This window comes from Hippichthys cyanospilos, chromosome 9 (assembly GCF_059441005.1).
Source record: "Hippichthys cyanospilos isolate Australia breed blue-spotted pipefish chromosome 9, RoL_Hcya_1.0, whole genome shotgun sequence".
NCBI lineage: Eukaryota > Metazoa > Chordata > Actinopteri > Syngnathiformes > Syngnathidae > Hippichthys > Hippichthys cyanospilos.
The window spans coordinates 4,155,794-4,182,089 of NC_142377.1; the positions used below are offsets into that span (position 1 = coordinate 4,155,794).

Consider the following 26,296-nt stretch of genomic DNA (forward strand, 5'->3'; position numbering starts at 1 on the left):
TTCCATTCCGAGGATTATTATTTGAGTACACTGTACAGACACAGGCATAGGTTAGGAATGAGACAAGACACAAATGTCACGAGACAAGATGTCTGGTAAGAATGATTCCATGAGGCATGACGAATGTTTTGCTAATATTGTCATTTAAATTTAAAGCTCTTATGTGCAAAGACAAGAGCTGCTTTTGTAATGGGCTTTTTTTTCAAATGCCTCTGCTGAGATCTTTCCTCGTAGTGAATAGTTTGACAAAATGCTTTCAGCTTATGTTAGCTGTTGTGTATGTTTTTTGTGTGTTTTTTTGTTTTTGCTTTGTGTACAAACTGTCTTACATGCCAATAATTAACCAGCCATTCTTTAACTGGAAAATTTAAGTAACACCTTACTGGTGGTATGAAAGTACAGTGGACCCCCGCCATACGAAATTAATCCGTTCTGGAGTTAGGATAGTTAGGCGAAATCGACGTATGATGGGCAGTAGAAACCTATGGTAATTAGCTAATGTGTATAAAACCCCAGGTGAAAACATCAAAATTGTATATACATATTAAAAATTGGTAACAAAATAGTATAGTAAGTGCTACGTATATATATTTTAAATTTATACAATTAAAAAACTTCATAAATAAAAAAAAATATTTAGAATAAAAGTGAAGCTCAATTTACCTTTGAGTGACGAGCTACTTACGGCCATAATCCTGAGCTATCCTGAATGCACCCTTTTAAGTGCGGAATGGTGACATTAGTTGCCTGTTTGTAATGTGCAAATTGGATGTTTGCAACCTGGTCGTTCATACCGAAGTTGCATGTCAAAAGATCAGATAAAGTATCGACTTTAGTACCACATACCGAAAGGAACTGGGTAGCGTTTGAAAAAATTCGATCTGTGTCATTCACAATGCCATCAAATTCAGACGCAGGTCAGTTGGGGCAAAAAAAATCGGATTTGTGTCAGGCTGCAGTGTTTCTTAGCCTGAATAGCTCTTTGATGTGAATGTGATTGCAAATAGTTGTTCATCTATGGATGGATGGATGGATGGATGGATGGATGGATGGATGGATGGATGGATGGATGGATGGATGGATGGATGGACTATAGGAACAGAAACTGTGTCAGGCTGTCATTAACAAGCAGAACATTCTTGACTATCCTTACATATCCTTTGGATGTAGTAAAAAAGAGGCATTGATACACTTCGCAGCTATCTCTTGGATGCAGGTAAAACAGCAAAACAAAAACACAAGCACAGACACAAAGTAGCCGCTGATGGCCACAGTTAAGACACAGACACACATACATTCACTAAAAGCACATGTCGAACACAAAGACAGTACAGGATGTACTGCTATATTAATAAGTTAAAACGTGTGTTTAATATGTGGGAGGGATACATACAAACAGCAAAATTGTGACTTGAACGATACCGTCCGAATTCAGCCTAACAAAACACAAGGTTTTCTCTCTCTGTTGCAGTTGACCTATTTGCCACCTCCATGGGGTGACTGCAAGGCCACCCCGATGGACTCTGACTTCTTCAGCACTTACAGCATCACAGCCTGTCGCATTGACTGTGAGACACGCTACCTGGTGGAGAACTGCAACTGCAGGATGGTTCACATGCCCGGTGAGGACAACCGATTGCTACTTGGAGGAATACTTTCCTACTCATCTAGTTCCACTTTGTATTGTGAGGGAATAACAGCTGATTGGATAGTGCATGTTTTAGGATGTACAGTAAGAACACACAAAAAATTGACATCTACCTGATAATATTTATAATTAATTTATAATATCAATAAAAGCTTACAAAACTTTACTCCTCCCCAACACTGGGTTTCTCTCAACTACGATGCATCATTTCAACATAGATCAATTATGTGAACAATGAATATTTGTGAAACAGCTTTGCGCTACCAAAAGTGTATTGAAGTTACAACTTGAAATCCTTGAAAAAGTTGACTAATATAGAAGGAAACTATTCTAGGATGTACTTATTTCCACACTTTGTCATCAGCAATGTAGCAGTAAATAATAATAATAAGAAGAAGAAGAAGAATGGATGCACAAGGGTGAAAAAAAGCTTGTCATCTTGCCATTGAGAGCCACACAACCAAAAGAAAGACCACCTAATGCCGGATGTCCCATATTTGTGTCTTTTGCTTCAATGTTCTCTTTTTTTTTTTCGTTAAGCTTATAGGTGACCTGGAGCTAACTTTTGGCGAAAGACGTTCATCGGCGACTGGTCACCAGCCAAGCATATTGCACATATACACACATGAACAGCTATTTACATTGATATTCACACCGATGGATGATTTTGAGTCATCCGTATACCCGAACACTGTACTGTCCTATGATGCGGAAATGTCGTTAAATACCTGGCTTCATTTAATGGTGGTCATGATTATTGCTCATGTTTTTGACCCGAGTGTCCTCTACTTTGTGCTGAAGGAGATGCTCCCTACTGCACCCCGGAGCAGTATAAGGAATGTGCCGATCCAGCCTTGGGTAAGACAGAACCCAGAAATGCTTTACACAGTTTTCTGCATGCAACCCATTAAAGTAGGGTTTGCACATCTTAATATTTAATATCCTTTTAAGTGATTTTTAAAGTGTCTTTTTTATAGTGTCTGGTGACCTCGCGGTGTCCAACTCCGCACTCCACACACAATAAGTGTCTGTCGTAAGACCAAAAGATGCAGCAAAGGGCATCACAATGAAGAAATCCAAACTCCTATCTAGTAATATAATTGTGGTTACAAGTGTAACAGAATTAAAAATGTACATGTTTTCTCTCATCTTTTATCTTAGTTATATTTTGAATTTAATCTCAAGGCCTCATCTTATTTTTGGTCAAGTTTGGTTATTTCCTGTGCGTTCTGCTATGCTAGGTGTACTTCCGCGACTGACTGGCATCTCCCCAGTTGCAGTGTTGCGGAGGATGACGAATAAATAAAAAGTCATTGAATGGTCACTCAATCCCACACGCCCACATCGGTTACACAAGCTTTTCTTATTTTTGCTACCTTGTTTTTGTTAGTGTTTGTGAGAGATTATACAAACATATAATTCAAGATCGACTTGACTATCCTTATGTTTCATCAAGATGAGAGAATCCATAAATCGGTCGCTGCTGACTACATCAACCATTTGTGATTGGACGTATTTAACAGGTTTAATATGTTTGACTTCCCAATGCTTTTTAGCTGATTGGGAAGATTAAATTGCGCTTGCATTTCTCACAGACATTGGATAGTCGAGCATATTCTTATTTTGAATTGATGGGGGAAAAAAATGTTCACCTGTCTTAAGCATTCGAAACATTAATGGTCTAGCTAATCTGTTTGATTTCTGAGCAAATTGGGAAGGAAAAATCTCTACTCAATACCCAACATCAAAAGATAATCGCACAGGACAATCTTTTTACAGACATCCGATTGATAGACCTATGTTAACTTTCCAACGGAGGAAAAAGGCCAAAATCTGGCCGGAACATGGATATGTGTGAGCGACGCCTAAGCAGATAGCAGCAAATAGGGCTGCTTGACGCCTGGTATCCAAATCACAGTTGTCTGTTGCTTTGAGACATGCCTTCAAGTTGCTGTCTCTTTCCTAATTGACTCGCACTCTCAGATGTCCACATGACAAAATCTTACCTGTCAGCCTAACCTCGCGGCATCTGCTGCACAACACTGGATCACCCCTTCTCTCTACAGGCGTTGTTTGTTTGTCATGCTGTATCTGTGATAAATCCATGCTTGACTTCTTCATTTCAACCCCCTCTCATTTTGCCCCCTAGACTTTCTCGTGGAAAGGGACAATGACTACTGCGTGTGCGAGACACCATGCAACTTGACGCGCTATGGTAAAGAGATGTCTTTCGTCAAGATCCCCAGCAAAGCGTCTGCCAAGTATCTCGCCAAGAAATTCAACAAGACAGAGCAGTATATATCGTAAGTCTTAACGCTTTGTTAGTTTGCCAACCTTTATTGAGCCAATTTTACTTTGAAAAATCTCATGACAAACCACTCCCAAAAATTTGCAATTCATATGTGTACCCAAATAATAATCTCATCTCATTTGATTCATGAATAAAATTAAAACTGGGCTTGTTTATTTGAACACAAAGCTATAATTACTCTTCATTATTACTAGCAGGAGTTTCATTAAACTCTGTGCTATCTTATTTAAAGACAATTGATTTGTTCTGCCTTTCACTATATCCTGTTATGTACATATCTGGTACGCAGATACACGTGTGACAGAAATCACCAATACCTAACACCGCGTGATTCGTTTTGTGCATTTGCATAAACTCCCTAACATATACCTATGACAACAAACTGAGGTGAACCTTTTTTCACGGAAAAATGGCTCTAAGATGTGCTGTGGCTTGACGCACACTTAAATGCGGTACAAAGTTTACTGCTCCTGCCCTCAGGTGCATTTGATGCTGGGTCAAACATTTTCAGCCATCTTTTATTTGACCAGTATGAAAAGAGCACATGAATGAACTGCGATTTATGGCTAACAAACAAACTAATCGAGAAGCAATACCTAATCGCCCTCTTGCTCGGTTGTGAGACAAACTGCAAAAACAACACAGGGTCTGTCTAACGGTTTTCTCTGCGTATTTCATAAAGCTAAGCATGTACATCCCATATCTTCCTATTCTGGGGAGATTTGTTTGTTTAATGAAGCGGCTTGGAATGGCTGTTAGGGCTGCGAATCATTCTCGTGAAGTGCGAGTGAGAATTTACCTCCGACTTCCTCTGGCTAATTAAACTGGGTCCCGAACGAACCAGGTAAACCATAACTGATGGAGTTCTGAAACTTTTCATGGACGCAGGCTTGAATAACGTGACATCGCTGAGTGCACACAGACAGTGTGTTTAATGTGGGAGCGACATGGAGATTGACGTTGAGGAAGACTTTTTAATGAAATAAAGGATGCGTACCAAACACTCCATCCTAGTACTCATGTGAGCAACCCACAAAAAAAATCTGTGCACCCCTGATTATCACTAGCATGGACTGATCTGTCATTTCCTGCAGCACACCTGATGATCTCACATGTTAGGATTTACTGCTTTTCTCACACAACAGGTATTCCCAGTAAGAAATGCAGGACCTTACTTATCAAAACGATCCCAGTGAGGAGGTGCTCTTCCAAAACATTATTTTCAATACATATTATTGGAGAATGTTTAAATTTGGGTACACTTAACAGTACACATAACATCAACTTCGAACATCCAATTTAAAATCGGTTTTTGGGAGGATAGCTCTTTCTCATGAAAATGTCCTCCTGCAAACCCCACTCCAGTGTAACTCAAATTTTGCAAATCAGTGATATAATTGGGGTAATCATCACCAAGCCTCATAGATAGAAAAAAAACTCCATGAGGCTGGTGCTGCTGCACACTTTTTCCATTTTTCCATTCTAAGTAAGCAACCAACAGCAGGCTGCCACCAGGTGTTAAAAGCACAGTATATAAATACAAGCACTGTTTCACATCAATACTGAACTATATTTACAATTTCATGGTGGGTTAAATAAGTAAGTGAAGCCTGTGGTACATAATTTTTATGAGCAGAAGCATATGTCGCTAGGCCCATTTGAGTGAATGAGAGCAAGTCCAGTCTCTCAACATATCCATTTTTTTTCAAGTCAAGAGACACAGGTTGCTACAAAAAGAGGACTCGGTCAACAATGCACTTCATACACACAAGATTTTTACCAAAAGCTTCACTTCTTTCATCCATGGGCGCATATGAAATTGTAAATATGGTAAAGTGTTGTTGTGAAAAAATATATGCATCCTGTATATGCTGTATGTCTTGGCAGCAACCGGCTGTATCTATCTCTCTTGAAACCGGAAACTGATTTATCATCTGTGTGAAAGCTTCTGGGCATTTGATTGGGTATAATTTGCAACACGCAACTGTGATTCATACATTGAAAAGCTGCAAAACCAGCACCCAAGACATGACCACTCATGAAATCTGTTGCAGAGCCTCACTACACTGCAAGTGTACAGTGGAGGATGACTGATTTCAGTCCAATCCCACTCCTAATGATTGGTGCCTACATTTATGCAGAAGCAAGGTAGGGACAGACATGGGGCAGGGTGTTCTGGACCCTGCAATAGAAAGGTACCTTTTTGAAAATAGCTCCACTATTGCGTCATAATCTTTTGAAATTCAGTAGGTCTCCTTCACAGACATATTTTCAGAGATAGGCATCGTACAAAATATACTTGTGCGATTTCAGACTTGGTATGCGTGCATCTACTCAGAAACCCATTATTTATACTCAAGCCATTGAAAGGGTTATTTTTCATAATATGTCCATAATATAGCAACTGGTCTTCCGCTGGTGGCTGCAGTCACTCAACACAACGCTTGCGGAAATACTCCGGTCCCCAGGTGAGAAGACGACTGTGAGTTTAATTGGATTATTCCACCTCGTAGCCAGAGTTTCTCTGCCAAATCTGCTTTAAAGAGTCTGTTATTAAGTAGTTGAAGGAAATCAGAAGGAGGGTGCAGTAACAGTTGAATCTATCATCTATGGTTCTCAGGGGAGCAGTTCAGGACAAGATAATTACACCAGATGCTGTCAGAGCGCCTGTAAAGTCACTCCTTTAATTCTGTCAGTTAGATGTGAATTCACCCACCTTATCCGCTCTGTTTTGATGTTAATCGCTTGTGCGTCCTCGGGGAAGGATCGAGGAAAATATTCATGGGATGGCAAGATTGCAACCCTTAGGGGAAGGAACACAGGCATACAAGATATAGTTGGAATGCTCAGTGACAGTTCTCGTTGCAAATGTTCTAAGCCATCATGACTCATCATTTCACATTTATCAAGATGATGCTGCTGTTTGCAGGCCACGAGACCAAGCTCAACACCCAGCTGTTAGGGTGTAACCAATGCCGGATTTCAATGGGGATAGAGACTGAGCTCTCCTGCAAAAAGTAAACAAATAAAAAAATCAAACACCAGGAATTGCATCCCCAAAAAATGTTTGGAATTGACAGTGGGCCCCCGTGTTACGGGATTACTCCGTTCTGTGGTTGGGCTCGTAAGGCGAATTCTCCATATGGTGCGCAATCCAAACCTATGGTAAATAGCTAATGCATTTAGAACCCCAGGTAAAAACATCAAAATTGTACATACATATGAAAAATTGGTATCAAAATAGTATAGTAAGTGCAATGTATATATTATATACATGTATACAATCAGAGAACATCATAAATAAAAAATATAGAAAGGATTTATTTACTTTTGAGTGGCACTTGTTACGCCCATATTCCCTAGTAAGGGTAGCCTAGGCTAGGCTAGCTTTGTATGTCTTGATTATCTCCAGCTTCGTTTCCATATAAATCATCTTCTTTATTCTCTCTTTAACATCGCTAGCAATCTTGGGACCCATGGCTAACCCATTCAAGTTTGAATTAAGCAGGTTTTGTAACCATTCGCGATAGAACAAAGCTTTACCATTCCGCCATTTTGAAAAGAGTGAGGCCGACCAATAGCAGACCAGCATCTTCATGAGGAGACCCCAGCATTGTAGTGACGCATTGGAGGCAGTTTGACGGTAACAGAAAATACGTGCAATTACCTAAAAGCGCTTGCAGATGGAGACAAAATAACACAAATCAATGCAGGTCAATGCAGTTGTTTTTGTCGCAAAGCCGGGAAAATAACGTAAAGAGGGGAAGAAAAAACTTAGTATTCCACATCGCAACATGAAAAAAACGTAAGCAAGGGACGCTGTAATACGGGGGTCGACTGTTCTAAAGTAATACTTGAAACTACTATGATCCCAACACTCTTCATATTATTACAAACTCATTTTACACATTACATAATATAAATTACTTACAAATTATTACATTTTTATTTGTTATTACATTTTTAGATGCATTCCAAATGCATTGTAGCAGAGTTTCTAACTTAGTCATTGCCCAGATGAAGCGAAGCTCTTCTCCAATGCACAAAGATTTTGGTCTCTCGAGCTGTGTCACTCCAATGCGTATCCGTCACACAAGTTATTATTTTTTTTTACCAGCCAAGCCTTTCTTACCATTTTAGAGCCTTCTAGAAATGGCACAAAAATTACAAATGTTTGCTTTAGCATATCAATCAAGGGACAATTCCACTGAAAAATGATTCATGCTGTCCATTTGCTTCAACTGTGGCCAAGTAGTTTGCCTTCACATAAAACAAAGTTAGGGCTATTTAGCTTTCAGGGGAAGTTTCAGGATTAACCAAAAATGCTCTGTAACATTTCCAGTTGAACGTAATGTGACCTTCTCTAAATTGATTAATGCACAATTGTTCAAGGTTTCAATCGTCTTTGTACAACTTGCTGTTCTCCAACAGCAAGCTAAACACCTAAGATAAACACCAAAATTCTCAACAGTGTGCAAATTTTCAAAGACGTTATTGGCCAATTTCCTCAGAGACAATCTTGCTTAAGCCTTGCAATGGCTGCCTAAATGATCAATTGTTTGGTGTTGTCTTGACACTCTTATGGGGCTAATATGAACTGCAGAATGAAGAGCACTGTTTAAATACCAGTTTTAATTGAAGCAGGAATTGCATTTGTCCATTCATAAATGAAACACCGGTGGTCAATTTTGCCATTTAGCTCCTTGTTAGAGAAAAACAAGCTCTGCAAATGGTTTTGAAACATTTGGAGAAGTGCATTACAACATTTAGATAAGGTTAAATGCAATTCATTTGCAAATGTCTAATTATATTTTAGAGTCTACCTAAAATTTCACCCAATAGCTCAATATCTTTATTTCTTGTGGGTGCTTTAATTTTATGATCCATGTATTCTCTGTGGAGCGCCCCTTAGAGTTCCCATATGTGGGCTGTAAATTGCAAGTCTTTGGCAGCATGCGGGCTGCCTGTCTTCAGGGAAAGCGTGGAAGTGAAAACTTTCAAAGAAGTAGCGTAGGAGAGAAGCTCCCACATCACTGTCCTCACTCTGTGGAGTGAAAACAAGATTCATTATTTAGGTGGGCCACCCCTGCATTCCTTGACAGGTGGGCTCTTAAGCGCTTTGTGATGTCAGTGCCAAATCTTTGCACGGACTGGCGTTTTCCACTAGGCAGAATTACAATACAGTATTGCAGCATATGACACATCAATACCAATATGTAAGAATTGATCAAATGAAACCTCCAACCAAGCTGCTGTTTATTGAAAGCACCTTTAGAAAAATGTGCCTTCCAATTTGATCGGTTATGCTTTTCAGAGGGAGACAAGGGGGAATTCTTTTGCTGCCGGGGTGAAAGATGTTGTTAATAAAGTGACTGTTATATTGTATCTTATATATGGCATTAATTTTCCACCTATTTTATTGCCCTGTAATGAACAAAAAAACAGCTTGGTGTTTACCAAAAGTAATGAATACTTGAAGAAAATGGTGAGGATTATCGATTTTGGTTCATGGCGACAGTGGATTCAGAAGCCCGGTGTCATAATTAAGCATATGAAAGTTCAACTGGGCGACGAAAGATTTTTTACAGACAATATTAATGCGATGAAAATAATGTCAAAGTGGATTATCAGTGGTGTTACTTATATAGATTTTGTTAACCCAGTACAGCAGTCCCAACCTATAGTTGTGCTAAGACAACATTCAGAAAAAGACATACAGTGCGCCCCCATGTTACGAGATTAATCCGTTCCACGATTGGTCTCGTAAGACGATATCACCGTATGGCGAGCAATCCAAACCTATGTTAAATAGCTAATGCGTTTAGAACCCCAGGGTAAAAACATAAAAATTGTACATACATATTAAAAATTGGTACAAAAATGGTATAGTAAGTGCAAATAACATGCATGTTCACAATCAGGAAACATCAAAAATAACAAATTTAGAAAGGATTTATTAACCCTTGAGTGGCGCTTGTTATGCCCATATTCCCTAGTAAGGGTAGTGTACTTTGTATTTTTTGATTATCTCCAGCTTCGTTTTCATATAATCCATTCATTTCCATGCTTCTCTCTTGAACATCACTAGCAATCTTGGGACCCATGGCTAACCCTTTCAAGTTTGAATTAAGCAGTAAAATGCACGATGCATACGGTTTTGTAACCACTCACAATCGGACAAAGCTTTACCGTTCCGCCATTTTGAAATGAGTGAGGCCGACCAATAGCAGACCAGCATCTCCATGACGATACGCCGACCAAGAGCAGACCAGCATTGTAATGACGCGTTGCAGGGAGGCAAGTGTGACGACAACTGAAAATAAGTGTAATTACCTAATAACGCCTGCAGACGGAGATGAAACATCACAAATACAGCCAAGCCCTTAGGGTCATCACAGTTGATTTTGTCGCAAAAATAGAAACCATAAAGAAAACCATAAAGAGGGGATAAAAAAAAAACTCGGTATTCCATGTCACAACATGAAAAAAAACGTAAGCCAGGGACGCTGTAACATGGGGGGCCACTGGAAGTATGATTTACTGTTCATAGTTTGCAGTGGTACACTATCACAATGTTGAAGGCTGAGTTTTGTTGCCTTCAGTTAAGTACACGCAGCACAGCGATGGCTTTGCCTGAGGCTACAGAGTTCAATCAGCTCATCAGAAATCTGTGTAGCTTCAGTTAAACTCCTTATTTGATATTGTAAAATATATGTAGAATTTATTTTCTCAGCCTTATGTATTAGTCAAGTGCGTCTTTATCTGTGGGAGGGAAAAAAATCATCGAGCCACGCCTGACGGAATGCCTCAAATGGAACAGTAGCCGACATATAACCTGAGTCCAATGTTTAACGTGGGAAGGAAACAAATGCACACCAAATGTCTTAATGAGGATGCAAGTAGTTGCCGCACCCCTGTTATTTGCTTGAACTTCAACAGAATCTCTTTTGACACTGACAGCTCATTCCTTCTCATGACTTTAATTATATGTGAAAAAAAACAAAAACTGCAGGCTGATCAGAATAGAAGCACAAGTCTGATGTGTGGAATTGATCTCATCTCCAGAGAGACGGTTGCTCACGACTTGGATAATAGGCTGCCTTCTGACTCGAAAATAGTCTTTTATGTTTTGTTCTTTTGGAGCAGACCCATGAGGATGTTCGGCCAACCCGGTTGTTAGTTGGTAACAGCAAGTTGTTTACGCCACTGGGTCCAGAAGGCGTGTGCAATCTCAGTGCTTTCATTTGCCCCGATGTCTGTCCGCAGAGATAACCTTCTGGTCCTGGATATCTTCTTTGAAGCCCTCAACTATGAGACCATTGAACAAAAGAAGGCCTATGAGCTGGCAGGCCTCCTGGGTAAGCAGACAAAGATGATATGCGTGGCGGCGGCTTTTGTATTGAAACAACCTTTGAAAGGTTAGGAGTGCTTGTGTAGTGTCTGTGGAAAACACAGCAACAGTGTTTTTCCCTCTGCCTCTCAGGTGACATCGGTGGTCAGATGGGCCTCTTTATCGGAGCCAGCATCCTTACCATCCTTGAACTCTTTGACTACCTCTATGAGGTAAAGCTGCGCTGCGCAAAGCATTACAAAGAGCCATTGTGTAAAATAGACTGTAAGAAACAAAACAACTGCCACAATTCTGCCTACTAATTGAGCATTAACTACTGTATATATATTGAAAAGAAAGACAAAATGACAAATTTTTCAATAAGTTACATTTTGTTCAGTACTCCAGTTCCCTCCCACATTCCAAAAATGTGACTGGTAGGTTAATTGAAGACTCCCAAGGTGAATTCAAATCAGAAAAGTCATTTGCTGTGCTTGTTTGATTTGTGCGGTTCCTATTCTCACTGTACAGCAGCAAGACTAACAGAAGACAGACGGTCAGGTATCAACATCACACTGCAAAAAGTGCCAAACTAAATATGAGAAAATGATATTTAAAAATTAAGCCAATTCTCCTGTTTGGAGCAAAAACCAAATCTGCCAATGGGGTAAGAATTATTTTCTTGCCCAGAAAACCTAATTCAAGACTTTTTTCTTAATGGTTTTAAAATGATTTGAGTTCTAAAACCAGTCAGAAATTCTTAATTTAAGCAAGTTGCAATAGTTCTCAATATAGGGACACATTTTATGTTTGTTTTTATTTATTTATTTATTTATTAAGATGGAGTTAAATTGACATTGCACTTTTCTAATTTGGTACTCATGGCAATGTTCAACATCAGAAGCAACTGGGAGTTCAGTGTCTTGCTCAAGGACACTTCAACAGGGATTAAACCTACATTGTCTCAGTTGGCAGGTAACCACTCTACCACTGAGTCACTCCAACAGCATAAATCTGTAAAAAGTAAGCATCTTGATAAATCCTTCAAAATATAGTTTAGGCATTTTTTTTCTTCATTTGAGCCTAGATTTAAGCAAATTGTTCTAATGTACTGTATGCATTTTGTAAATTTCACATTACTTCAAAATTACCCCCACGTGAACAACCCCAAAATTTGTAATGATTTTATTAATCAAAGAAATGACTGCAATGCAGTCGATTTAAGTTAACATAATTTTAATAGATAATTTTATTTAATTTAAATTACAGGAAAATGTGCTGTAAATGTTTAAAACAATGCTTTTGAGTAAGTCTGCTCTTATAATAAGATTTTGTTGTTGCTATCATCAAGAAAAATGGCCTTGGTCTTAAGCTGAAGTTCATTCAAAATCTTCTTTTATCTTATTATCGGAAAAAAGAGGAATGTTTTGAGCAAAGACATAAGAAATAAGAAAGAAAATCTTGAAAATAAGCATTTGAAAGATTTTTTTGATACAAGATATTTTTCCTTTTCAGACAGAAATTTTGATCATATTTCTTAATATATGACTTTTCTACTTTCCTGCAGTGCAATACAACATTTGCTGCAAGCTACTTTTTCATCCGATGTCTATTCAGACCTTATAGCAAAGCTTACTGTTTGCATTTGGAATTGCATTAAGACCACCTTGAAAAGTGGGTCTCCGTCTGGTTGTTTGAGCCGCATCAGGTTGGGATTTGTTTGTGTGTATTCACTCCTACATAACATGTTTAAAACTGTTAACCATTAACTCTCCGTAGTTTAGCGTACAAATGATTTGTTTGAGTTAAAAAAAAAAAATGCACCAGAATTTGCTAATACATCTGCATTCTGCATTAAATATAAAATGCATCACAAAAGGAATCACAATTGTGTCGGAAGTGAGGATACAGTAAAACACATTTTGACAAAAGAGTAAAAGTGCACTACTTTTGAATTGGAATCACAATATGAAAGAAAAACAACTACTCTGTATCACTGGGGTAGAGAATTCAGGTTCCTTGAAATATCCTGCCTGTTTTCAGTGTCTCCCTGACATTGACACCTGATTGAAGTCATGACAAGGGTCATGGGTGTGCTGGAGCCTATCCCAGCTGTTTTAGGGCAGGTGGCCCTAAACTGAACTGGTTGTCAGCCAGTCGCTTCTCTGTCGGATCAGGAATTGTTATCAGGCTTCCGCAGAGCTTGCTGATCAGCTGAATAAGTTGATTTGAATAAGTTGTGTTGTTAGCGGGAGACATAGAAAACAGCAAGGATATAGCTCTCAACTCACGAAAGAGGAGTTCCCTACCCCTGCGTACACATATAAAATACAGATTAGATTTATAAATACAGATTATATTTCGCATCAGTCATTCCTTGGCATTGAATATGAAATACGTTTAAAAAAACAATTATACAATCAATGCGAAAATTAATTTTTGCATTGAGTGTATAATTGGTAAATCTATGTATTTCCAATAAAATAAACATATACTGTACACATTTTAGCAGCCAATGATATTTGAGAAAATATCAAAATTAAAATGGTTTGAAAAATCAGTAGCACTTGTTCTTTCATGCTTCCTAAAAGAAAAAAATGTCTGTGCTTTTATTGAATTTATCATCCCTGCCGAGTGGATACACACACACACACAATCATGCACACAGGAGTCTTGAATACATTAACATTTCAGCTGTTATGTTTTAGATGAATCAGAATGTATGCTCTTCGAGAGAACTATTTTGGTGCTGAGATATTCACCTGTAAACCTCCATATGTTTGTTTGCTTTGCGTGGTCGGTGGGGAAACAAATTTACAACAGCGTAAAATCTCATTTCGACCTGCCAGATGCTTTCAATACAAATTGTGTGGGCTTGGACGGGTGGTGTTATGCTTTGATAATGTGTGCCTGTCTGTGCCTTGCTTCTCAGGTGATCAAGTACAAGCTGTGCCGATGCGTGAAGAAGAAACATAAAGGGCGCAACAACAATGACCGGGGCACTGTACTGAGTCTGGATGATGTGAAACATCATGTCAGTAGACCAGAGGTGTCAAATGTACTCTTTTTCTTTAAAGTGTGTGTGTGTGTTATATATATATATATATATATATATATATATATATATATATATATATATATATATATATATATATATATATATATATATATATATATATATATATATATATATATATGTATATATATATATATATATATATATATACATATATATATATATATATATATATATATATATATATACATATATATATATATATATATATATATATACATATATATATATATTTTATTTTTATTTTTTATTTTTATTTTATTTTATTTTATTTTTTATTTTTATTTTTATTTTTATTTTTTTATTTTTATTTTTTTTTTTTTTCATATGCCAGTGTTTACAAGATTAATTCAGGTTAATCCGTTCCACAGTTGGGCTCGTAAGGGCAATCCAAACCTATGTTAATTAGCCAATGCATGTAAAAGCCCAGGTAAAAACATAAAAATTGTATATACATATTAAAATTTGGTATCAAAATACTATAGTAAGTGCTACTCATATATATAATATACATGCATACAATTAAATAACATAATAAATAAAAAATATATAAAGGATTTATTTACCTTTGAGTGACGCATGTTATGGCCATATTCCCTCAAGGGTAGCCTAGGCTTGGCTATCTTAGCTTTCTTCGTATTTCTTGATTATCTCCAGCTTCGTTTCCATGTAAATCATCTTCATACTTCTCTCTTTAACATCACGAGCAATCTTGGCACTCATGGATAACCAATTCAAGTATGAATTAAGCACTAAAATGCATAATAAATGCGATATTGAAAACATTCACACGACATCAAGCCTTTAGGCAGCCATATTTCGGACCCCTTGCGCTCACCAATAGCAGACCAGCATCTTCGTGACCCCCATCACGCTGACCAATAGTAGACCAGTATCTTGGAAAGTCGAGACGCCGACCAGTAGCAGACCAGCATTGTAGTAATGCGTTGCAGCAGAGACAGTTTGACGCGAACAGAAAATAAGAGCAATTACCTAAAAACGCCCAACAACCAACCCCACAAGTCATGACAGGTAAATGCGATGAGATAAATGCCTTAAAGACGGGATGAAAAAACTTGGTATTCCACATCGTAACGTGAAAAAAACATAAGCCAAGGACGCCATAACTCGGGGGTCCACTTATTGCGATTTGTTTTTTTCCCTGTGGTAAAAGTAACTAGCCAAAAATAATTATGCAAGTAAAGATACAAATAACAAAATATAGCCCTTCCCCTTCTCTACTCATAACATGTCCTGCACTTGCTGCTCTACTGCTCATGATGCAGGAAACTTTGCTGTGGGCGGACAAGTTAGGGGGTCAGAGGATGAGATGAGACATGCAAGAGAAGACTGAGCGTATTCAAAGCGGGAGGGGTAAAATTAAAAACTTGCATTGGGGGAGGTGACAGTGCACATTTGCTGGCCTCAATGAAGCCACTTCAGTTGGAAAGCAGAGCAAAGGGACAATGGTCTTCCTATTTTTCTATCACTTTTATTGATTGAATCTTGGATTTCCACCCTCTGGCCTTCAAGTTTAACCTTTAAAGTTCCTCTCTTTCTTGCACACTCGCATTTCTTTTTTGAGTTAAAGTGAATTATATTAATTACCAAAAATATTTGCTAATTTGGCTAGAAATGGCAAAGTAGATTTATGCCACTTAGCAGGTTACATGGTTCCATTTGTTTCCTCTGAAGTGCCATATTTCAGATAAGCATCGTGGCAGCATGCATAGAAAAGGATCAGCTATCTTCAAATTGAAACCAGATCTTTTCCAGTGTGGAAAAAAAATCAATTGAGCATTAGATATCTGCCATTGCAGATTGGATACTAGGGTCATTCCAGAATTGGAGGACATTTTATGTCTCACTCATCCTGAAACATGCAGTTTCTGAGTAACTTTACTTGTTCTGAGAAGAAAATTTAAAAAAAACAAGGGATAAGAGTGCTTGGAAATTAAAAATACCCGCAACATGCATACAAGCCTGTTACCATAACCTTTTTAGCATGGCCAAAGAAAAAGAAATCAGTAAATCACATAAAATGCTGGGCTTAGCATCAAACAGTTTTCCAAAAGAATGGCCAGAGCAAAGGTATGTCCTCTCTTCTGTTTTTCTGTTTCTTAGAATGCATGTTCATAAAGCTCACTCCACTAAATTGAGATAAAGTAGCAAGGCGCTAAGCTTCATAGGTTGTGAGACATCGCATTTGGCTTGATGTTGACCAGCGCTCACGTACTTGTATCCAACACGTTGTGATAACGGTGTAGTTATAATTATCATTTGATACGATGGATTTTTTAGCGTCACCGGATCATTAGGCGCACGGTTTGCTTTTGAGAAAATTTAAGGCTTTTAGGTCCGCTTTATAGTGCGGAAAATACGGTACTATGATTATACATATGTACAGAAAATCTAGCAAAGGAGAGCATACAGTACACTCACCTTTCTGCCTTTTTTTATAATAAGCAATAGAAAAAAGAAAGGTTTACAAAATTTCAGCTCTTCCTCCCAGTGGACTGTCAAACTTTGTTGATCTCATGTCTAAAATGGGACTTTGTTGTATCTACTGGTTGTTGTCCATCAGTAAAGTTGTTTTCACATTAGACAGTTACAGTGGCACTGACTCAGACACTCTCGCAGCCAGCCTTGTTAAAAATATATATATATAATTGATGAATTCTTGTCATTGGCTTAGTGCCGTTTGATAGTGAGTAAAAGTAATCAAGGGAAAATGACGCTTCATGAGGTAGTATTTTTTTTACTCCTTGAAATGGTTTCTTTAGAGATACAGCTTTAAGAATTTGCTAAGTTCTAAGTTCTGTTTTTTTTAAGTCAATCCACAAGTTGTAATTATCTGCCCGTTGATGTGTTGCTGTTTGAACCAAATACTGGCACATTAGGGCATACACATTGATAGTCCTCGCACTGCCCTTAAATGGAAAGTTGTCGTTCATCATGCCATGCACTATCATGGTTCCATAGCATAATTCACACGTGAGCACAAGTCATCTGCATCATACACGGCACTCAAGTCCAATTAGAAAGACATGTTTTGCGGAGCCTAATTGAATAGAAAATGCCTTTTAATTTACAATTCCTTGCCTTGTAGCTCACGCACTGATTTGCCTTTCCTGGCTGAGAGCCAATCAGTGATTTGCACCGACACCACTCTGCATACAAAGTTTGGGCTCATCTCATTTCTTAATTGCAGCATTTCTAGTTCCTGCGGCACAGAATTCGATTTCTCATCACGAGCTTCTCAATTGGTCTAAACGTGCATCAAGGTGCAAGAATTGAGCAGAGGACTTACCACTGGCCAATGTTTATGATTTGGCGGCTCAGCGGAGCAGAGCACGTCCACCTCACAGTTAAAGGAACCCGAGTTCAAATCCACCTCGCTCCCGCCTTTCTGTGTGCAGTTTGCATGTTCTCCCCAAGCCCGTCGGTTTTCTCCGGGCACTCCCGCTTCCTCCCACACTCTAAAAACATGCACGGCAGGTGTATTGCACATACTAAATTGTCCTTAGGTGTGATTGGGTGCGCGAGCGATTCTTTGTCTCTGTGTGCCCTGCAATTGGCTGGCAACCAGTTCAGGGTGAATTACCTTAAGTATTAGTTTAAAATATCAAAATATGTAAGGGAAGCTACCCCATGATCACATAATTGTAAATGAAATGCTCTAGTAACTGCAAAACAAGGACCCAAGCACAGTGCTGTTTAGTGTAGCAGGGACACAAAAACAGACTGAAAACTATATTTTCTTTTCTAACGCAAGTGTGATCCCCTAACTCGCCACCAAATTTTAAAACTACTTACTACTAACACTGACAACGTCTACAAAGCAGCTCAATGTGTCCACTCTTAAAAAAACAATGATGCAATGAGCCAATGATGCCATCCGCACAAACCAAGTCCTTGTTTGTCGTCGGTCACGTGATTATTTTTATTTTATTTTTTTTTTCCGAGGGCAAACAACACAAGCTTCCAACTGAGACTTAATTTAGCACACACGTTTGCTTCAGACATGCTCTGAAACCCTGCTTCATTTCACCCATCAATACAATGAAGGTATTTTTACCTAAAATATGTGATTAAAGTTTACCTAATTAAAGTGGATGATGTTGTTACTACATTTATTGAACATATTCTAGGTAGTTGTTTTGTTTAAAGTATACATTCTTGATGGTGTTTAGCTGTCCACACAACGTCATGTAAATTTCACATCAGCACAATTTTCATTTCAAACATCTGCCAGCATTCAATGTAACCACACCTAATCATGTAAAATGTACTAACTAAACTGTTTATGGAACTGTGCCACCAGAAATGCACAATGGATGGATGGATAGAAAAATCTTGATCCCCTCTTCTCATGTGCTCTATGCTTTCCTCTTCCCGGCAGGCTCCATGCGACAACCTGCGCACGCCGTCCACGTACCCAGGCAACATGCTACCTCATCATCCAGCCCAAGGAAACTTCGAGGACTTCACCTGCTGAGCTGAACGTGAGGCGAGCTTGAGTGAATGTGTGTGTGTGTGTGTGCGTTACTGCAACCAAAGTCCAAAGCATTCAACGAGACTATCTGGGCAAGGAACTGTTGCCACGGCCAAATGGAGGCACTTTTGTACATGGAATTCAGATGGAAAAATGGGAGGAAAACTGTGTCCCAGGCTTAGCGGAGATGAGAGTGCGTCCCAAAAAATCCATTTCATGCAGGATTTCTAATTTATGTATTCTTCTGGAGCACTGCCGCAAAGGAGAAGCCAACATGGACTGCTCTCTCAAACGTACCCAAGAGATCAAAGGAAAACGGTATAGTCCAACAAAAAAGAGAGAGTCCATCAGAGCCCCCACCTTCATACAACAATTTGACAAACCCTCCCTTTTGTTCAGCACATGTACTTGTAGCAACATCATAGCGTGTGTTCACAAAGCGAGCGTTAGCGGGAGGTTCCGGTCTCACTGTGTAAAAGCATGCTCGTATTCGTCCATTTGCATGTTTTACTGGTTGCTTTCCAGTTTGGGCCATTTTTTTTAGATAGGCAGTATATATATACACATCAATATGAATATACTATTCAAGTTTGCCTCATTCAGTAGGAGGAAGATGACACATCTCATGTACTGTATGCGTGTGTGCGCGCGTGGTTTAGTGGTGGCGAATGTAAAAATTACGTAAAAGATGCCTGTCGTCCTCGCAAAGCGACTCCTCTCAGCACCTCCACTCATATTCACTCATGTGCGACACACAGTTGGCACCAAGTTTGAATCGTTTCATGGCCACAATCATAAATTAAAACACTCAGTCTTTCACCAAGTTGTGACTTATGTTTTTAATATATATTAAGCTTATGAAAACATGTAACAATAACAGAATTAAAATGATTAGAAGGAATTACAGTTTCTGCATCATGATTAAATTCATTGCAGCGCCTTCTGGTGGTGCAACTTGGCCACCAAGGAGAAAACACAAGTGAAGAAGACTTTCACAACAAAATGACTATTGTAAATGCAGTAATGTTAGTCTTTTTTCTGCAGAGAATGAAAAATGTATGCCTGTGGGTATCATCGTATTGTTTTGTCTAAAAGTGTTGCTGCACCATACGTGTTGAAAATCCTTTGCCTGAAGCATTAAAAAAATCGCTACCTATCTGCTAGTCTTTAGCCCGTCTTTGTCGTTTCCCATTTGTATATCAGCATTAAGCTAGCACAGACATTTCTTAAAAAACTTGTCATGTTTTCTTTTTTTTTTTTTTTTTTTTTTTTTTTACAAAAAGTTCAATCCAAGTCTCCTTTTAAACTTTCAGAGTTCCGTTACTCCCAACGAAAAAAGATTCTCAACCCAAACTCCTTTGACATTTTGTTTTTGTATGTCACACGAAGAGGGTGACTTCTTTGGATAGTTTTTATGATTCCAGATGGCCAAAGTAGTTGAGAACAAAGTAGGACAGGTTCCTTAATCCCCAGAGCAAGAACACCATTGCTTTGGAATGTTCTGTCTCTTTTCCTAGTACCACTACAAATTTCAACTTTCTTTTTAATCTTCTGGTTTTTATTATGCAAGAACACAAATTTACAGCAAGAACCAAATTGTTTTTGAATGTCATCCGACCTAAGATGGCTGTAGTAGGTATGAGGTTCAAATATGTTCTCTTTCTCTTCTAAGGACTCGATTCATTGTGAATGTTACCAGATGTCATATCGGTCTCTGTGTCTTAAAGTTGATCGCTTGGCGTGGACGACAGTTTGGCCTGCCTGAGTTCTATTCTAGATTTGTCATCTGTTCATCTCCAGTGGATACCAAAATTCTACACACCCCTGCTCAAATGCCACATTTCTGATGTTAAAAAAGGAACCAAGATAAATTATTTTAAAACTTTCCACCATGAATGTGAGCTGTAACCTGTATAACTCAACCGCTAAAATGGATTCTTAGAGAGCGGCTCGGTAGAGCTGTGGTTAGCACGTCGGCCTCACAGTTCAGGGAGTCGAGTTCAAACCCACCTTTCTGTGTGGAGTTTGCATGTTCTCCCCAAGTCCGCATGGGTTGTTTCCGGGCTTCCTCCCATGCTCCAAAACCATGCATGGCAGGTGTATTGGACATACTAAATTGTCCTTAGGTGTGATTGAGTGCGTGAATGGTTGTTTGGCTCTGTGTGCCCTGCGATTGGCTGGCAACCAGTTTGGGGTGTTAAATGGACTTACACTTATATAGCGCTTTTCTACCTGAGGTACTCAAAGCGCTTTACACTAACTAGTCATTTACCTATTGATGACGCAGCATCAGGAGCAACTGGGGGTTCAGTGACTTGCTCAAGGACACTTCGACATGGTATTGCTGGTCGGGGGATCAAACCCACGGCCTTTTGGTTGGGGGACGACCACTCTACCACGAGCCGTGCCGCCCATTCATATACAATCATACTTACATAAATAAAATTACATATACTGTAATAATATAATAAATGTTACTGTGACATTTGTTATTAGATGTCGTTGTTTCTTGCTCCCATCTTGTAAATACAGTTTGAACCTTAAAATTTGCCCTTTTCACTGCGAAATTTTTGGGACTCCAAACATTTCTGTTGGGACCCATAATTTTTTTCCCCTCCTATTGCTAGAATAGGCACCAGCAAGCCTGCGACCCTAGTGAGAAGACGCGTCTATAAAATGATTGAATGGAATGTACGGCTGCACATTTAATTGAATATTAATCGCGATCACAATATTGGCTGCCACGATTAATTAAGCTGATCCTCGGCAATATTAATATTTAAAAGGCCGGCTACCATATTTTTGACAAATTAAGCATTTTGTCATCCAACCACCAGGGGACAATGTTGCATGACAAAAGCCTCTGCTTTCGCAACCTAATATATTATTAACAGTGTGAAATGGTGCTGAGTTTCCGTCCTGATCCCTTATATATAGTGCTAGTTGTCAATTGAGACCCATTTTAAAAAGTCCAATCGGCAAAAAATTTGTATAAATTTTGTTGACTGAAAATTACATTTTGACTGCTATTTGATTAAAATTTGCTAAAAGTGAATAATGTGCTTGGTCCTAAGTGGGCTTCATTTTTGCTCTCAGCAAGTAAGTTAGCTGTGTTGCCCTGTGTGCCAAGTTTTTGCCATGTATTGGGGACTTTGTTGGAATTATTATTTTCTTTCTTTATTCATTTTAGTTATTATTATTATTATTATTTGTAAGTATCAAGGCTAGAAGCCGTGTTTATATACTGCTTGTTTAAAAAAAGGGGCAATACATAGCTAAACGTCATGAATCTTGATAAATAATCATGATTTCAAGATTAACCAAAATAATTGTGATTATTATTTTGGCCAAAATCATGCAGCCCTAATGGATGAATTATTTTAGGGCTGAAGTAAACATGAACAGGTGAGATAATGTGGGTGTACACCCTCATTTCATATCTGGGATTGTGATGGACACAGCTCGAAATACAGTCGTCTCTGATGAGCTCCAAATGAATTTCAGCTATTATAGTACACTTATTAACATTTGTTTTCTTTCAAAGTAGGAAAAAATTGTAATATTTATATTTTTATATTCTCTCGAACATTTTTTTAAATACAAACATCTATTGAGTTAGACAGATTAAATGTCACATTAATATTTGAGAATGTTTGAAATGATATTGGTTTCCTTTCATATCACAAAAGAAGTCATTTGAACCATGGTGTGTAGACGTATCCTCTTTGTTCGGTTCCTTTTCTTTTCACGGGAACAAATCCATCCATCCATTCATCCATCCATCCCTACCTGGGGGCTGGGACGGAGAGACAGTGTTGGGGAGTGGACTAGTTTTGTGTTGTGGGGCTGTTGAACTGTTTCCGTATCTGTGTTCTTGTTGCAGACGTCTTTTCAAAGCACAATATCGCCACTATGTATGTATGTAGAGCTGATGTAAAAGAAAATGTACTCTTCTTCTTCTGGATATATTGTCTTATGATTATTACTCTTGTGCCGATCTGACTGTTTTCTTTTGCTTTTCATATGAAACATGCTCACTTATTGCCTGATAATCCTGCTGCCATCTCCCAGGCAATGGGCTGTTTTATTGAGTTAGCCCCGCATAAATAAATTGTAAATATCATTTTGGAAAATTGAGATTTTGAGATTGTCTTTTTAATCTGTAAATGTTCGAGTCTCTGAAGAGCTTTGTTTGTCAGTAGGCTCGGGTGGATGAATATGAATTTTGACTACTTAAGCGGAGTACACAAATGCCGACAATCGGATAATTTTGAGATTTGAATATTTTTTCTCACTTGCCAACGACGTCAGCAAAGGCCCAATTATTGTCTCTGAAAGATTATCCTGAGCGATTACCTTGTGATGTGAGAAGTTATTTATCCTCCCTAATCTGGTCAGAAAACGGCCTGGATGTGTTTCGACTGTTCAATATTTATGACTGAAATCCTTTTTATGTGTGGTCAGCAGAATTGGGCCAAACCACAGATTTGATAGTTGTGATGTGAACTGGAATGACAGACATTCAGCAAGTGGCCTGATGTTTTCATTGTTAACCCTAACTCAAATCTAACCAACACTCAATATTTCAAGTCAAGGCGAAATAAAAACTAGATATATATATATATATATATATATATATATATATATATATATATATATATATATATATATATATATATATATATATATATATATACTTGAAATATTGAGTATATATCCACATTTTTTATTTCAAGCATGCCCTTGACTATGTGAATATGTCCCCAGCCTTTGAGAATACTCTTTCTGATGGCACTGATGCGGCACGAATACACAGGTAGCACTTTGCCACACATGTCTCTTACTGTGCACCATTTCGTAATTATCTTTTTCTGCCATTTTTGCTGTTCAACCGTAAACAAACCACATCTGTGACGTCACTCGTGTGGGTGAAAGAGATATGACAAAAACCAAGGAGAAATCCATTGTTAAAATTTAGCAAATACAGTGAAACCTTGAGATACGGTCGATTCTGTACAGTTTTTTTTTCTTCATATTACGAAAATGACTTAGCATATACTGTAAAAGAAACAAAATGAAATAAAACAAAACAAAACTTATTACAAAAATAGGGTGTTTCAAAACAAATTTGCGATACAGTATATTGGAAACTGAACGTCATAAAACAATACGCGTATTGCGTCACTTCGTATCGCAATATATCGATATTATCATCCAGCATTAATATTTATACTGTGGTTGGCGTATTTTTTGTGTATGTTTATTTTTTAAAGAAATAAGTAAAACCTTAATAAAATATTTATTTTGCTTAAATTATTTGCGAATATATTCAAAGTTAGCAATCAGATAACCTGTTGTAATGAACTCATGTTGAATGTTTGAACATGTTAGTAATAAGCCATCTATCACAGTAAAAATGAGAAAATGTTTGTCACTGTAATATAGCAACCACGATAAGTTAATAGTTAACCTAGCTTGTTACATTTCTTCTCCAGTCCTCTAAAATAAACAAATTATCTTTTCGTTCCACATCGCCTTTACAAGATTAAACCCCTATCGGCAACACAAGAGAGTAGCAGGGCAAAAGCCAGCCATTATCTCCATCTCTCCCTTATCTACCCACAGCTTTGATCTAGGCAGTGAGTCAAAACATTTGGAAATGCAATTACAGCTTCAGCTGCTGTGAAACAAAACTGCATGGATGAGGAATATTGAAGAAAAAAAAAATGGGATAAAGCTTGTCCAACAGCAGCAGGCGCACATTCTGGACTACTTGTGCAGAACTGTCATGCGCACCATGTCTTGCCAAACAACAAAACGCAGCAGCTCCATTGTGAATATTATGTGCCAACGTTTCTCAAGCTTTTTTTTTTTTTTTTTTTTTTTTTTTTTTTTTTTTTTTTTGCAAGGGCTAACTGTTGCCGGTGTAAAATTATTGCCTGTACAAGCGATTCTTTTGAAAAAGAATAATTTTTAACATTCATGTCATAGAGGTAAGTAACACTGTGTAATAAAACCAAAATGAAGTAAAACCTCAAACCCTTTGAAAACAGTCGACATGCATCTTGAAGTATTTGTTATTTGCCCATAATTGTGGTGAACGTGAACAGCACCAGAATGTTGCAAATAGGAAGATCTGCACATATCAATGAAGTCTATTTTTAGTGTGACATTTGTACAGTATGTGTGCAAAATGAAGGTGAAGAGTAGCTGGCAGCACTGCATAGCAGATATTTCAAAATTCTAGCTCAGGAGTGCTCAATGCCGTCACCCGCGGTCGACCGCTAGCTATTGTTGGTCGCCTTGTATGACTTTGCGCCACATCAATCAAGAAAAAACAAATGTCTACTGAAAAAAAAAAACATCAGTTGCTTGATTTTGTTGTTTTTTTAGTGCCCTCAATTGACGTTTTAAACTTTTTTTCAGAACAACCCAGTGTGAACATAATTTTAGAATAACTGTGTTGTTCACATCGGAGCCTGCTCACTCTGTGAGCCAGAGCCTGCTTACTTTGTGAGACAAAAATGATCCAAGCTAATTCAGCGTTGTCATGACTATGATTCCAGGAGGAACTTCAAAATGAAAGCATATGAACTCCGTTCATGTCAAACGTTACTTGTACCATAAAAAAAGTTTATTTTAAAGCATTTCCTTCCTCAAAGTTTGGCTTTTAGTGGCTTGGCAGGCAGCACATTGCCTTGTATGTGTCATCGCACTTATAAGAAAAATGAACTGATCTCATCCCATTAAAGTGAGCAAAGTATTAAAGTAAATTCCAATACAGGATATCATCTGAGTTTTGAACACTTTAAAATCTGAAGAAGTTCAACATGTCAACGGATGAAATTGGGCGAAAATACTGATTGGCCTCAAACTCTAACCAATGTTCCCTTTAATTTTCAAATGCATCTGAGAATTCACACAAACTCACTGAGCAAGCTTTGGACCAAGGTGGACTACAGACATATACACAGTGAGTCGCTCCCAAAGTGACCAATATCACATAACTCACATTTTGTCATTAACGAGCAAGGAAGGAGGGGGCTCATTCGTGGCTCGTGCTTTGATTACGCAACGCAGCTCGGAACTCCAAGAATTCATGTGAACAGCACGACCTGAAGATGTCCAACAACTTTTAAACATATGAGTGGACCGGTAATGTGCTTCTGGGTTCATTTATGAGGCAGAGGTGAAAAGCGTCGTCCAGCACTAATATGGGAGAATGTTGCATCTCTAATTGACATGTTGCCAAACACAACGTAACTATTTTTGTTCCTTGTCAAACCATTTTTTTTTTAATATCCTAACAATAAGTGTTATAGACATGACAGTGTACAGTATACTACACTTGTCACCATGGTAATAAAGCCACATGTTGTGGAAAAAAAAAAATCTCACCCACTTTCACCACTTGTTCTTCTATTTGCATATACTCC

The 26,296-nt window shown here is 38.2% G+C and overlaps 1 protein-coding gene across 4 annotated transcripts in view; it reads left to right on the forward strand.

Moving 5' to 3' along the window:
• Positions 1-22,993, forward strand: part of asic1b (acid sensing ion channel subunit 1b) — a 257,762-nt gene extending 234,769 nt beyond the window's left edge. For 2 of the 4 annotated variants that reach the window (XM_088423596.1, XM_088423594.1), the window contains 7 exons: positions 1,472-1,622; positions 2,450-2,506; positions 3,798-3,951; positions 11,226-11,317; positions 11,443-11,522; positions 14,222-14,323; positions 18,768-22,993. In XM_088423596.1, coding sequence (XP_088279722.1) covers positions 1,472-1,622; positions 2,450-2,506; positions 3,798-3,951; positions 11,226-11,317; positions 11,443-11,522; positions 14,222-14,323; positions 18,768-18,863 — 732 coding nt within the window. In that variant the 3' untranslated portion in view covers positions 18,864-22,993. Of the gene's footprint in view, positions 1-1,471; positions 1,623-2,449; positions 2,507-3,797; positions 3,952-11,225; positions 11,318-11,442; positions 11,523-14,221; positions 14,339-18,767 lie in introns of all 4 variants that reach the window. The other 2 variants (XM_088423595.1, XM_088423593.1) reach the window with 1 other exon arrangement.
• Positions 22,994-26,296: the final 3,303 nt, after the last annotated feature.